We start from the raw sequence: 15804 nt of genomic DNA, 5'->3' as shown, positions 1-15804 counted from the left end.
TTTCAGATACCTCGTTATATAATAACATTGCATGAATTATTGGCACACACACCTCATGATCATGTTGAAAGAAAGAGTCTTGAATATGCTAAAAGTAAATTAGAAGAATTATCTAGGGTAAGTTTTCATCTGGATATTCCAGCATGGTGTAGGTGTTTATTAGGTCAATGTCTTGATGGAGTTCGAAGATGAGCATTTTCTGCTTAGGGTAAGCAGAGATAAGTAATTTGATTGATTGATGTTTTGGGACACAATAACTTCAGTTCTGATTAAGTGATAGTGATGAAACTTGGTCAATAACTTGACTAGGTTCGGTAATGAACATTTTCTGCTGAGGGTAAGCAGAGCGATCAGCCATTTGATTGGTCGAGACTTTGAAACACAATAACTCTCCTTCTACATGTAATTGAGCTAGAATTTTCAAACTTGGTGTAGGCTATAATCAGCTAGTTTATTTCTTTTTAGAGGCCCACATTTTCATGTTCACGTATATTGTCGTCCGTCCGTCTGTCTGTCTGTCCATCAACAATTTGTTTGTGGACACTCTACAGGTCACAATTCTTATCCGATTTTGATGAAACTTGAAATATAGGTTTATCTCCAAAAGATCTTAGTTCCTTTCGATAGTGGCATGTATCGGATCGAAACTTCATGGATTATGACCCCTGATTGTACGAAAAATCACGTTTTTAGCTTGTGGACACTCTAGAGGTCATAATTTTCATCTGATTTTGATGAAACTTGAAATGCATGTTTATAACCCAAAGTTCTTGGATCCTTTCGATATATCCGCGCATTTCGGATCGAAACTTCACGTTTTTAGCTTGTGGTCCCTCTAGATGTAACAATTTTTATCCGATTCAAAAAAAACTTTGAATATATCACCGTTACACCCTTATGATGGTTAAGTCAGAATTTCGTACAAATCAGACCAAAACTGCCGGACAAAATGACTGCCCCTTGTACGCAAATATTGTAAATATATGGTATATCAAGGTTCTGGACCCTCTCCACAATTTTGATCCGAGTTTGATGAAACTTGAAATACCTGTTTATAGCCCTAAGATCTTGGATCCTTTCGATATTCGCGCATATCGGATCATAACTTCCTGAATTTTGGCCCTTTATTGTACGAAAAGTCGCGCTTTTAGAGGTCACAGTTTTTAATCGATTTAAAAAAAAACTTTTGAATATATCACTGTTACACCCTAATGATGGTTGCGTTCAAATTTCATGCAAATCTGACCAAAACTGCCAGACAAAATGGCCGCCTCTCATACACAAATAATGTAAATATATGGTATATCAAGGTTGTGAACCCTCTAGAGGCCACAATTTTGATCCGATTTTTATGAAACTTGAAATACGTATTTATAACCCAAAGATCTTGGTTCCTTTTGATATTTGCACATATTGGATCATAACTTCCTGAATTATGGCCCTTAATTGTACGAAAAGTCACATTTTTAGGTTGTGGACCCTCTAGGGGACACAATTTTGATCTGATTTTGATGAAACTTGAAATACATGTTTATAACCCAAAGATCTTGGTTCCTGTCAATATTGGCGCATATCGGATCGTAACTTCCTGAATTATGGCCCTTGATTGTACGAAAAATCGCTTCTTTTGTGAGCTTGTTCTCTGTGCATCTCTTGCAAAATGTGGGTGTATCTTGCATGGCAACCGCTTGTTTCAAAAACATAAACCCCATTCAAAATATTATCATAAACCTGAGAATATGCCATCAAAAAAGAATCTTTTCTCCGACATTACTCATGTGATAATTGTCACGTTTACATGTCATAATTTCACGCGTCTTTCGAGATTTCCACTTTAGTTTTCGATTATTGTATTATAACCGTGTGTGTGTGTGAAATAGCTTTATTTAATGTCCGCTTCCGCCAAAGTTATATCGCAGAAAAATTAACGGATATATTGATTTACAAGTTAACGAATATATATATTTTGATTTACAAGTTAAAGGATATATTGATTTGGGGTGTAATATACTCTTACAATATGTGACATCTATGATTAGTTTATACATATTGTCGGCTCATATCAATATACTTAAAATGTCCGACGATGGAAAACCCATGAGGTAAACAGTAGATTAAAATTATAATCACTCTTATTTGATTGATGAACAGTCCAACAAAGGGGAAGCAATGGCGTCTGTTTAAGATTAGATGGATGAATTGTCCGACAAAGGATTAAGTCAGTCAATTAAGGCAGATTAAGTAGTTAATCAAGGTAGGTGTATAGGCGGTAGAACACGATAAATACATTGATCACTTATTACCTAATCAATTATACACTCAGTACACTATATGGCTTTTGGAATTCTGAATATTATTCACCATGTCTTGATGTCCGATTGAGCATATTCCTGGTTGGACAATTTAGCATGTTTAGAAAATAGTGTCGGACATGTCAGGAATATACCGGCGAAATCTCATCACTGCCTTGTACACATTGGCAAGCGCATAAAAGAACCCTTGGGTGTTGGAATTCGATATACGAGTAGGCAAGTAGGCTATAGCGCTGCTGTCAAGCAAAATTTCCCTCATAGTACACTGTATGGTGTATGCATGTCTTCATTAGTCCAGTTGTAGCGGAAGAGTAGGAGGTTAAACCCCATTTCATTTCATTTGATTTATTACTTGTAATGTCTATGTGTGCTATAAATATTTCTTGTCCATGGGTTTGTCAAGTGGGTCAAGTGGGTTTCTGTTTTATGTGTGTGTTTTTTTTCTACACCAAGAAACAATCAGCTTCTATTGTGAAGAAGTAATTTTAAGAAGCAAAATTTTTCCTCATAGCACACTGTATGACATATGTCCGTCTTCATTTGCCCAGCTTAAAATGTCAAAATGTTTGAGTTGCTTCCCTTCTATTATCAGCAAGAAATACAATTTTTATTTTACAATGTTTATAAAACCTCTGACAATGGTTTTATATCACAAATTTTAAAACAGGCAGAGTATGCCGTCAAGGCAGTCACCAATTCCCATATATTTTCTAAGAATTTGTGTGGAGTAGCAATCAATTTCCATCCTTGAGAATTAATTTTATGGAACTAGTAGAATCCATTCAAATTAATTTTAGCCCGAAAATTACAAGAAATTATATATCTGTCGAATATGGAATGCTCAAAATTAACGCCAATTGATATTTTCGAAGAAGCTTAAAACATTTGCAAAACTCAAATTGATACATAATCTGAAAGGCACATATCCTTCTGATATGAAGCACTCAAATAATCATTTCCAAAAGATTGGAAATTAAACCAATAATCCCAAATCTACTCTCCTTCCATCTCAACCAATCAGACCAAAACCATTGGAATCTCTCTTGAGTAAATAAAATAATTCTAAACACATAAACACTCTATTAACAGAGAATGACAGTAGAAAATTAGACAAGAACAAAAACTGGTGGGAAGCAGTTAAAGGGGTTAGGAGTAAATATTATACTATCCCTAAGTTATGATACGATATGCAATGAGGTTTATCGTCCTCCTTTTTTGCTCCGATTGGTCACTAAGCAAATGAAGACGGACATATGCCATACAGTGTGCTATGAGGAAAAATTTGCCGGAACAGTGGCACTACGGCCAGCCCTTATTTCAAATTACAACTGTCAAGGGTTCTTTTGTATGTACACCAATGTGTACACAGGGCCTTGGTTTTTTATACTTTCTGAACGACTAGACAATGTCCTTGTCAGGCCTTCCATGCTTCAACACTGACATAGGGAAACCACACTTGAAAATCCTGAGGAACTTTCTCTGCCCACTATGGGAGCGAACCCGAGACCTTCTGGCGAGTGAGCCAGCTTGTTACTCACTATGTATATTGGATATAATTTAAATTCCTCCATAGAATTTTTCCCACAGAAAAGTTTCTACATAAAATAAAAACAGTAGATATTATATAATAGATGCTCATTTTGCACAAGTGAACTCAAAAGAGTAGAAAATCTCTATTATCAATGTAATGTCATCAAACTATTTGATTAATATTGAATATGAATATGCAGATTTAACAATGGAAGAGACTACTAATAAATTATATTATTATGTGCTATAAATACTAAATATTTAGAAGTAGTTTTAAACACCATTCATAGCCTCCTGGTTTACTCAATCTGATTATAACACAGATCCTATTTTGTTTCGTTTTTTATAGTTCAAAATTTCGTTTTACTTGTCTTTACTACACTAGGATCTAGAAGAGTTTATATTACCGGCTTTCTGGTTAAAGTGAGGGATTAGCCAATGAAACAGTCTGTTTCGCCGAGTTCTTGGCGTGTGATGCACGTAAACCACTAGAAACCTCAACGTTGATTGATTAATCAATGCCTGACGTCATAGGATCAAAAGCCACTTGTATGACCCCTGATGCCACCTTCCAGTACAACCGGTCAGATCTTCATGTTGTGTAGGTTGTGGAAAGTATCAAAAAATGAAACAAAATATAGATCTGTATTTTAATCAGATTGGGGTTTACTCAGCATTATTGCCTTTCAATGCCAGGTGGAAAAACATATTTCTTCACCTACCAAATATTTGTTCTTTAGTTTAAATTTTATTGAAACCCCATTGCCCATTTTACCTAAGTACTCTGACAGTCCCCCAGTATGAATTTCTTTCCGACAGGCCTGCTTTAGAAAATGATAAATTTGACCTATTCATGAAAAACTGGAATTTGTAAAATATATATATCCTGCCCAAATTTATTCCTAGGCCATGATGATGTACCAATAAATACATATATCTAATTATGTATTAAGGCTGTTTACTGTTTTATACATAACTAATTGTATAATGATTAAAAATGAAAAATAGATATAATTTGGTTTTTAATAAATATAATTTGGTTTTAATAGATATAATTTTTTTCAATAAATATAATTTTTTTCAATAAATATATACTAAACAGCAAAAAAAAAAAATGTTGGTACTATTTCAAAATCAGAGAGGAACTTTAATCAAATCATTCTAGAAAATGACTTTCAAATAGATCAAAGTAATTTTTTGTGAACAGTATGTTGACACATTAGTGATTAATTCATCACAATTCCAAGACATTACGAGAAGGTTTAGAGTCTGTACACAGTCTATACATCAGTATCTGGTGTGTCCACCGCGAGTGTCAATAACAGCAGTGCAGCGTCTGTACATGGAGTGGACCAGATGATTGATGAATGCTATTGGCACCTGGAACCACACTCTCAGAAAAGCCTGGCGCAAACCATCAGCTGTTTTTGGTCTCGGTATGACGTTATTAAGTCTCCTCTGAATTTGATCCCAAAGATGATCCATTGGTTTAAGTCCGGACTAAGGGCTGGCCAGTGCATAATGTTGACACCGTTCTGCTGTAGAAAGTCCCGAGTAAATCTGGCAGTCTGGGCACAGGCGTTGTCATGCTGGAAAACGTTGGTCTGCGAGCTTGATCGATGTAGCGCACTGCTGTGATGCCATCTCCTCTCCCTGGACCAAGATTTTGGAACACCACAGGACCCACTCTCTGGTTCAGGCCGATTCCACACCAAACCATTATGCTTGGACCCCCCCCATGAGTCTTGTTCCATGACACATTGGTCAGAATAACGCTGGCCACGTTGACGCCATATTCTGGTCCTGCCATCTGCAGTTGATACGCAATACCAACTCTCATCTGTGAACAGAACAGTTCTCCATTGCCTGTGTCGCCAGTTCTGGTGTTGTTGGGCAAACTGTAGACGTTGTAGTGTGAATGATTCAACCAAGTATGGAGGTACATTTTATAGGGCTGGTCCCGTTGAACAGCACGTGCAGCATGAGTTACATGAAAATCAAGGAGAACACATTACCATCTCAGAAGTCAGGTTGCGTTTTTGAGAACATTTCCTGGGTTCAATTCTGTGTTTGGGAAGGAGCCTTATTGCTCAGGTAAAGTTGGAGATGTGGTCTATATATATAAATATTTTTATTGTAATAAATATTTTTATTGTAATAAATATTTTTATTGTAATAAATATTTTTATTGTAATAAATATTTTTATTGTAATAAATATTTTTATTGTAATAAATATTTTTATTGTAATTTTATTGTACTAAATAATAAATATTTTTATTGTAATAAATATTTTTTTTGTAATAAATCTATTTTGTAATAAATCTATTTATTTTGTAATAAATCTATTTATTTTGTAATAAATCTATTTATTTTGTAATAAATCTATTTATTTTTTAATAAATCTATTTATTTTCTAATAAATCTATTTATTTTCTAATAAATCTATTTATTTTCCAATAAATATATTTATTTTCTAATAAATATATTTATTTTCTAATAAATATATTTATTTTCTAATAAATATATATATATATATATTTATATTTATATATATAATATATATATTTATTTTCTAATAAATATATTTTCTAATAAATATATTTATTTTCTAATAAATATATTTATTTTCTAATAAATATATTTATTTTCTAATAAATCTTTTGTCTTCCAACAGGTGATGCATGATGAAGTGAGTGAGACGGAAAATATACGTAAAAATTTAGCTATTGAAAGAATGATAGTAGAGGGTTGTGATATCCTTTTAGATGTTAATCAAACTTTTGTCCGGCAAGGTAAAACACTGTTGTTTTTTTTTTTATTACGGTGATGATCTGTTTAAAAGTTCTGTGACTAATTTTGTGTGAGACTTTTTAAAGTTAAAACTACTATCTATTACCTTCTTATACTGTATTAGCACTGGCACATGTTTGCAGATTACAGGTTTTCTAAATTATTTATCTATTACTTAAAATGATATTAATATGAGTACCGGTATGTAGAGTTGCTGACCACAGAAATAACATTTTTATACGCCCACATTTTCATGTGGACGTATATTGTCGTCTCCCCTGTTTGTCCGTCCGTCCGTCTGTCCATAATTTGTTTGTGGACACTCTACAGGTCACAATTTTTATCCTATTTCAACGAAACTTGAAATATAGCTTTATCTCCCTAAGATCTTGGTTCCTTTCGATATTGGCATGTATCGGAACGTAACATCTTGGATTATGGCCCCTGATTGTACGAAAAATCACGTTTTTAGCTTGTGGACACTCTAGAGGTCACAATTTTTATCCGATTATGATGAAACCTGAAATGTAAGTTTATAACCCAAAGATCGCGCATATCGGACTGTAACTTCCTGATTGTACGAAAAATCGCGTTTTTAGCTTGTGCACCCTAATTTTTATCCGATTTAAAAAAACGTTTTAGTATGTCACCGTTACACCCAATGGATGGTCAAGTTCGAAAATCGGCCCAAAAGTAACAGACAAAATGGCCGCCCCTCGTTCTCAAATAGCATAAAAATATGGTATATCAAGGTTGTGGGCCCTATGGAGGTCACAATTTTTATCCGATTTTGATGAAACTTGAAATGTAAGTTTATATTCCAAAGATCTTGGTTCCTGTTGATATTCGCGCATATCAGATAGTAACTTCCTGAATTATGGTCTCTGATTGTACGAAAAATCGTGTTTTTAGCTTGTGGACCCTATAGTGGTCATAATTTTTATCCGATTTAAAAAAACGTTTGAATATATCACTGTTACACCCTAAGGATGGTTGAGTTCAAATTTCATAAAAATCGGACCCAAACTGACAGACAAAATGGCCGCCCCTTGTACTCAAATAGCGTAAAAATATGGTATATCAAGGTTGTGGGCCCTATGGAGGTCACAATTTTTATCCGATTTTGATGAAACTTGAAATGTAAGTTTATATTCCAAAGATCTTGGTTCCTGTTGATATTCGCGCATATCAGATAGTAACTTCCTGAATTATGGTCTCTGATTGTACGAAAAATCAGGTTTTTAGCTTGTGCACCCTATAGAGGTCATAATTTTTATCCGATTTAAAAAAACATTTTATTATATCACCGTTACACCCTAAGGATGGCCGAGTTCAAATTTCGTGAAAATCAGCCCAAAACTTACAGACAAAATGTCCGCCCCTCGTTCTCAAATAGCGTAAAAATATGGTATATCAAGGTTTTGGACCCTATGTAGGTCACAATTTTATCAGATTTTTATGAAACTTGAAATCTAAGTTTATAATCCAAAGATCTCGGTTCCTTTCGATATTCGCGCATATCGGATAGTAACTTCCTGAATTATGGCCCCTGATTGTACGAACAATCGCATTTTAGCTTGTGGACCCTAAAGTGGTCATAATTTTTATCCAATTTAAAAAAACGTTTGAATATATCACTGTTACACCCTCATGAAATATTTTGCCGATTTTTTTAAATGCATCTAGATATAGATTTAGTCGAATTGACCTACCCTACAAATAAAACAGTCTGTTGGTTACAACAGTAGCTGATTGTAGAAATGTGTGAAATATATTCTATATATTTCTGGTAAATTCACTTTGTAGGACCAGATGTACATATGACTAAGAATAAAGATTGAATGCATGACATTTAATGTGGGGAGGTGGGTACTGGTATGTTGTTGTTCCACCACATCTGTCGATCTTGTCCCTCTTTCTGTCCACATCATTGTAACTTCTCTACAGCATTTTAATAATTGTCTTTTTTCTTTTTTACAAACTTGCTGATATTGTTTGACTCAATTGAGATTCGGAGTCATGCATCAGTTACTACCCCTGTCACCAAAACCTTGTAAAAGCCAAATATGGCAAAGGTTTTTTTTTTATTATTTTTATTTCATCAAATATACTGGGGTTGTTCGGCTAATCCTATGGAGGAACCCTATGGAAATTCAGAATTGCTCATTGACATTATTTGTAGTTTTTGCCTCTGTCCGAAAAAACTTAAAAGCGACTCTTCAAAATACTGTCCTGGTGGATTTATAGTGATTCTTGCATAAGATAAAAAGGCAGATATGGATATGCCTCAACACTTATTGTGAAGAGATGGTCTCCTAAGTCCTCACATCATCTCCACTCACAAGCCCTCAGAAATCTAACTATATTTTGTATATCCTATTGATAGACGAAAAGATTTACCAGATCAAAAGTAGTGTTATCATACTTGTGTTAAATACCAATGTGAAAATTTTTGTTTCTAAACCTAATTGTTGTCAATATCAATGGGAATTTCCTATTTTTGAAAATTGTGACAAGTTTCTATAGTACCTCATAACAACTATTATCAAAGTTTATCTTATCCTTTATTAGTTTAGTATCTAGATGGATTGTGATCACTTTTTATGGATAAATTTGAATTTGTTATGTTGTCTGTAACATCCTGAATCTTGAAATTACAAGGTTGAATTTTGGTAGGATTACACAGTTCATGCTGATATTGAGTTACATGTTCCTTATTGTGAATCTAACACATACATAACTCTAAGTAATAATAATATCTTCATTTATAAAGCATGTTATACTAAAGAACGATTTCTAAGTTACTGATGTAATCATCAAAAGGGTTTTCCGATTGTGAGTCCCAAAATATTCATAACTATGAGTTAGGTTTGAAAGCAATGAATGGCTTGCTTGATGAGTTAGAAATATTCATGACTCTGAGGTGACTATGTAGGAATCAAAAGTTCAAAAGTTGGCTATAAGAATCAAAATATTCATAACTATGAATTAGGTTTGAAAGCAATGAATGGCTTGCTTGATGAGTTAGAAATATTCATGACTCTGAGGTGACTATGTAGGAATCAAAAGTTCAAAAGTTGGCTATAAGAATCAAAAGGAAAAGGGGTGCACAACTCTCAGGTTGGCTATGTAAAGCATCAAAAAGGTTGGTCGAATGTCCAAAACATTGGCATAAATAACACAGCGAGTATTTCAGCTCTGGTGATTGTTGGTGATATTGCAGTCATAGGCTTCTGTTGGTTGGGTGTTTGTTGTCTGTCCATAATTTCTAGTGAACACTCCACAGGTCAGATTTCTTGATAGAGTTTTCAAATTTGCTTGTTTTGTTCATTGTTCATAAAGAATAACCCTGTTGAAATTCTGAATTTAACAAATGCAAATCAAAGTGGTATCTTCCAGAGAGAAAGAGAGAAATGGGATTTAAAGTCCACTCGACACAAACTAGGTCATTTCGGGACTAACACATGGTTCAATTTTATTTCAATAATTCACTTGCGCATAGGGGTCTTTAGCAGTGGGAGGAAACCGGAGGACACAGAGAAAGCCCACGAGGTTGGACAGGCGACCCTACTCCTTGTCACGTACAACCGGGGAATCGAAACCCCGCCAGTTGACTCAATGACAGACCGTATGATACAGCGTAGCGCGCACGTGCTAACCATATGGCCATTCCCCCCCCCCCTGGAATCTTCCAATCTACGTTCATGTGCATGAAAGCCTATCTATAAACATGTTATCTATAAACACGACCATCCGTTCTTCCATCTAACTTCCAGTTTTGAATTATGAATTTTTTAACATCTTCAAATTATGAATCTACAAATTTTGAAGCTGCTAGATGGAACCTAGGTTAAAGGATGGCGAGAAATAAAGCCTGGGAATAGAAATGTCAGATTGGGGAAGCCTTAATTATTATGCCTGTTGATCAGGAGGAATTTCTTTTGACTCACTTGGTAAAGGTGTTCGTTTCCAGATAAGAGCATCCAATCACCAAGTGGAAAATGGGTACATGTACCTAACTATTATGGCTTATAGCAAGATTATATAATTAGGTTATGCCAAGTACTTGCTACAGCTTTTAAATTTAGCAGTTACCTTTGAACAGAACCCTACTTCGGAATTTACAACCGTTTTATAGGGATCAAGGTTACATTATTTCAAACAGTGTCTTGTAATGGCTGAAGTACTTGTATGGTTATTAAAAGCAATGAGCAGTAGCTTTGGAACTTTTATGCATAATTTGGTTTGCTATGTAGAATTGTGTCTATTGCCATGTACTACTTGTGATCATTACCAGTGAATAGACCTTGCAAGATGTTTGCAGTCGGGATTCTTCAAAAAATTATGCAGAGGAATCCTATCCAAATTGGTTTTTCACGTCTAAGCTTTGTGGGATTATTTCTACAGTCATAGGTGAATTGTAAACTTTTTAAAAACATTTGACGGCATTGTTGAGCTGTTCATCAGGAAGGATACTGAATCAACTGTCTGTTCCAAGAGATACTCTGACTCTAAAATTCCTCAACATTTCTTCAATTTTGAATTTAAACAGCCCAAACTTGGTAACATACCTGAAATTGTCATCCTGTTGCTCTCTTCATCAAGCCTTAACGCCTAGAAGTTCGATCAAATTCACTATTCTCTTGTAAATTTCACATGTTTTGACATTGTTTCTTTCTCAAAACAAAAACATTACAGAGTGCGTCTGCGTAATGGGACACTTGCATTTCGCGTAAAGGGTAGACAGGGATCTCCAAATCGGATTTCTTTTGCTGCAGTAATACTTATTAGATTTCACACTTGTGTTAAACACTCATGTTTTTTCGTCGGATTAATATTATGTTCTGTTTCCACCTGCTTATTTCGCAGTAACTGCCCATTAAGCCACTCGGTTTTTGAGAGCAAGGTCTGGAGATGTGACTTTTTATAAACACATTATTAGTTTTCCAAAGTACATAGGTTCTGATCAGCTGTAAAGAAATATTTAAAATCTATTTATCTAAATTATCTCCCTTTGGTGATACAGTTTTTAGCGTATAAACTAGATAATAATTATCCCGTTGACACACAATTCATTCTGAATTTTTGTCATTTGCGAGAAATAGGCAATTTTCAAAAGAATATAATATTGTTCTATTTTCATGACATCTACACAATTTGATGCCTACTGCGACTGTTCATTATTGTAACATTCTTGTCATTAAGTAATAGTGTAGATATACGATCAGGCATTGGACAGTTCACTAGCGGGATCATAGATATTCTTAATATTGCATTACAATAAGTTACAAAAAGACAAAAAAGCGAATCTCAGAAAATATTACCCCTTGAATAATTGATATTGTTATCTACAATTTAATATTTCAAGATGAAAATTACGCGAGATGTCAGAGGATGTACCAAAGTATTATGCAGTTATTTTGAGAAACAAAATTATTTACAATATACAAGTTCAAAAAATGAGATTGCCTACGCATTAATTACATCCGTAAAGTCCTTTTAAAAGGAGGGCGCATCTACAAAACCGAGACCATCCACAGCCACATGTGCCGTGTTCTGCACGATAATTGCGCCAGACACAATTATTATATAAGAATCGTTTTTGCTTTTGTTGCAGGCTTCATGAGAAATTAGGTTTTGTATACAATTAGTTTGATCATCACTCAAGCCCAAATTCAACTTTAAAATTTCCGAGGGTTCTCACAACAACGTTTTAAGCAAAGGAATAACTATGCAACCCGCGATTACTTTTGCATTATAATTATAGACTGAGTTATTATTGTGTATGGCCATAGCCTCCTTTCAAATTTCCATCACGTGTCAGTTCAAGATAAAATTTGTATGTAATTTCTATCAATATCAAAATCCCGTAAAAATGAAAGTTATGTTCTACTGGGCCGAAACAACTTCATTAACATCCAAGTAGGCTGAATCAACTATTCCAGATAACTAGGTCAAACATGGCTGAAGTTCAGTACCGCGATGTAAACAAACCACGATTTTTCAAGAAAGAGATGTTATATAGCTTGATCTGAAATTGGTTACCTCATGTAAAAAGTAATGGGATGGGAATTCCAGGTATGTCACTAAGTTTTAGCCGTTTTGATTAAAAATTGAAGAAATGGCAATCAATTTTCGTGTCGTAGTGTCACCTGGAACAGACAGTAGGATTGTGTATCTAATATTTGAGGAGTTTTAGCAATACCATAAAGATAATCCACAGGTCCGTGGTTTTCAATTTTTAATAAGAACTGTTATGGTCATATAAAGGAAGTTGTCCTTTAATATTTCATTCAAAACCACATAAAGCTCAATATTCCTATGGTAGTCATTGCAATTTAGTCCCTTAATAGTTTGGTATCTATCTGAATTTTGCTTCTGCAATATGAAATATGGGAATAATTACTTAAATCATGGATTGACTAATTGAAAAAGGTAAAACTTCAGGTGAGACATTTGTTGCCTTTTGAGCCATTGGAATTCGGTGTCAAGAATTGATAAATTGACAATTGGAGTTTCTTCCCAGAGTCCCCAGGATAAGGAATTATAATATAGGATCTTACCTAAACCTTTTTGAGCCATTGTGTCAGATGTCATGGATTGATAAATGGTTTCCAGGGACAAGATATTAACCTAATAATAGGAATTTCTTCCCAGCGTCCCCAGGATCAAAAATTTGAAAAAGTAGTTCCTACCTAAACCATATTTATATATGCTAATACATGTGCAAAATTTTTAGAAATAATAGATTTAGTGTTTAAACTATTCAATTCATCTAAACCTTGAAACATTAGCTATAGGTACATTGATATGTCCTTTTTTCACCAAATTTTGTGGATCAGACTGTAAAAATGAAATATTATTGGGACTACCATTATCATTATCATTTTTTCACAAAATAATAATGAAGACTGATAATATAACGGTATCAAGATGTATTATATTTGCTGTCCAGTTCGCTCTGGTTTTTAAATACATTTATTGACATTATTTGACCTAGTTGCTGGTGATTATGTCTGAAGACAGAGAGTGGCGGCCATTCTACTAATCAATATCTAGTTAAAATAGACACTGACAGAAATCACTTCAGCCAGGCACTATGTATTATCACTAAGGCTTTTAATGTGTCACGCATTGATCCAACCTATTATCATTTTAACCTAGAGAGATAGCCGGCTGCCAGAAGAATAATTGTGCAAAATGTAACTAAGGTGTTCTAATTTTTTAAAAGCTCTGTCGTCTTTGTCAAGTTTAAAGTCTTGTGGGATTTTTTTCTTTTTGTGTGTTAAAGATTACGTTTTGTCAGTAGATATCTGAAAGAGATATAATTTTTCATGGGGCTAATAATAAGATTTATTATATAGATTTTTAAATAAAAAATAATTCAGTCCTCATCATTTGCATGATATTTTCCTTTATTGAAACACAAAGGCAAAAAAATTACTTATTTAAATCAAAACAATTTAAGATCTGAAAACAAAATTCTTAAATTTAAATTAAATATAAAAGTTGTCAAATCTGTCTATTCAAAACAAAAGCTACAATAAATGGTTTAAAAAGCTTGATTCTTGATAATCGTAACCATAACACACCTGTCATTATTAACATAAGTATAGTTAGTGTAGTTTTAGTTAATTGTATCCTCTGACATAATGGTATGAGATTATGTAAGCGAATTGATTTTGTTCTAATCTTCTTAATTACATTGCCCAAATTTTTAGGGACTATTTGTTTTGTTTGTTTAGCTTATTATTTTACATGCTCTTGCGTAATAGGATGCAAAACATTTTTGTCTGTGATATCACCCTAGGTGGTAGCAGACATTAAGCTCCACACTGATCAGCAGTGAATTTTCACTAGGCTGCTACAAACACTGATAAGGATGAAATCGATGCGACTTAATGAGTCTCAAATATTAACTATTTTCTTCTGTCAAATTAAATTCTAAAATATTTTTTTCATGTATTAGAAAAATAAATAAAGACGTTTGAATTATTTGTAGGTAAAAATCATTTCCTATTTAGTGTAAATGGGTATTAAAATAAGTAAAATTCACCATTTAGTCCGAATCAGTAACGTCTTATGTAAACAATGCACGTGCTATTGAGCCAATGATTGACGCCGCGTGATGTGACTTCACGTGTCGAAACAGTCATCTGTTACAGAGATATTAGAAAATCTCTGTGAAACAGATTGATTAAGCTCCATAAACAGTAAGAAGACAAATGGTCACAAAAATCAAGCTTTCAAAATTCACACCACTGTATATAAAGTCATCATTCTATCTGCTTGAAATTCACATTAGTAAAACTAAGAAAACCTATATCAAAAATTTATGTTTTTATCTTCAAATGTTATTGTTCTGCTTGGATTTCATATGCACCTGTGAAATGAAATAGTCTGCTAAATTTCAATACATATACTATTCAAAAAAAGTAGGGGATATTTGATTTTGGGGGCATAATACTAAAATATGCAAATGACTACGAAAAAAGTCACTATAGAACCTAACAGAAGAAACATTTCCAGTTACATGTGACGCCCAAACGCACCAATAGCTACCGCATGGAATGCAGGTGATGCTTGGGATCATCATGGGGGTCCAACCCAAGATTTGCACGACTCTGACTTTGAATGTTACAGTCATTGTGGCATTGAATTCCAGGGTGGAAACATCAGTTTAATTGTTTTAGTGACCAGAAAACAAATTTTGATATGCGTCGGCTTACCCAAAATGAAAGGTTACGTGCCCTTGGCATGCTACAGATCGGCACAACACAGGCAGTTGTGGCGCGGACGATGAATGTTTCTCAGTCTGTCATAAGCAGGCTATGGTCCAGATACAGGACAGACCACGCTCAGGTCGACCAAAGGCGACAACTCAAGCCCAGGATTGATTTATCCGTACCTTGGCCTTGAGAAATCGTGTCATCACAGCAAATCAGATCAGCGCTCGTCTTCAAACAGACACTGGTGTGAGAGTGAGTGGCCAGACGATTCGGAATCGACTGCATAGGGGTCACCTTCGCGCCCGACGTCCTCGCGTGATCCCTTGTTTGAGAGATCATCACATTCAGGCAAGACGTCGTTGGTGTAGGGATCGTCAACACTGGGATAATCGACGCTGGAGCAATGTGATGTTTTCAGATGAGTCAAGGTTCACTGTTGATT

General features: G+C 34.4%; 1 protein-coding gene across 1 annotated transcript in view; it reads left to right on the top strand.

Moving 5' to 3' along the window:
* LOC126818232 (ras-specific guanine nucleotide-releasing factor 1) overlaps positions 1-15804 on the top strand; it is a 173135-nt gene that overhangs the window by 120893 nt on the left and 36438 nt on the right. The window contains exons 8-9 of the mRNA XM_056100398.1: positions 7-117; positions 6518-6635. Coding sequence (XP_055956373.1) covers positions 7-117; positions 6518-6635 — 229 coding nt within the window. The remainder of the gene's footprint in view (positions 1-6; positions 118-6517; positions 6636-15804) is intronic.

Source organism: Patella vulgata, chromosome 4, assembly GCF_932274485.2.
Source record: "Patella vulgata chromosome 4, xgPatVulg1.2, whole genome shotgun sequence".
In the NCBI taxonomy this organism is placed as follows: Eukaryota; Metazoa; Mollusca; class Gastropoda; family Patellidae; genus Patella; species Patella vulgata.
This window is presented reverse-complemented; position numbering and strand designations above follow the sequence as displayed.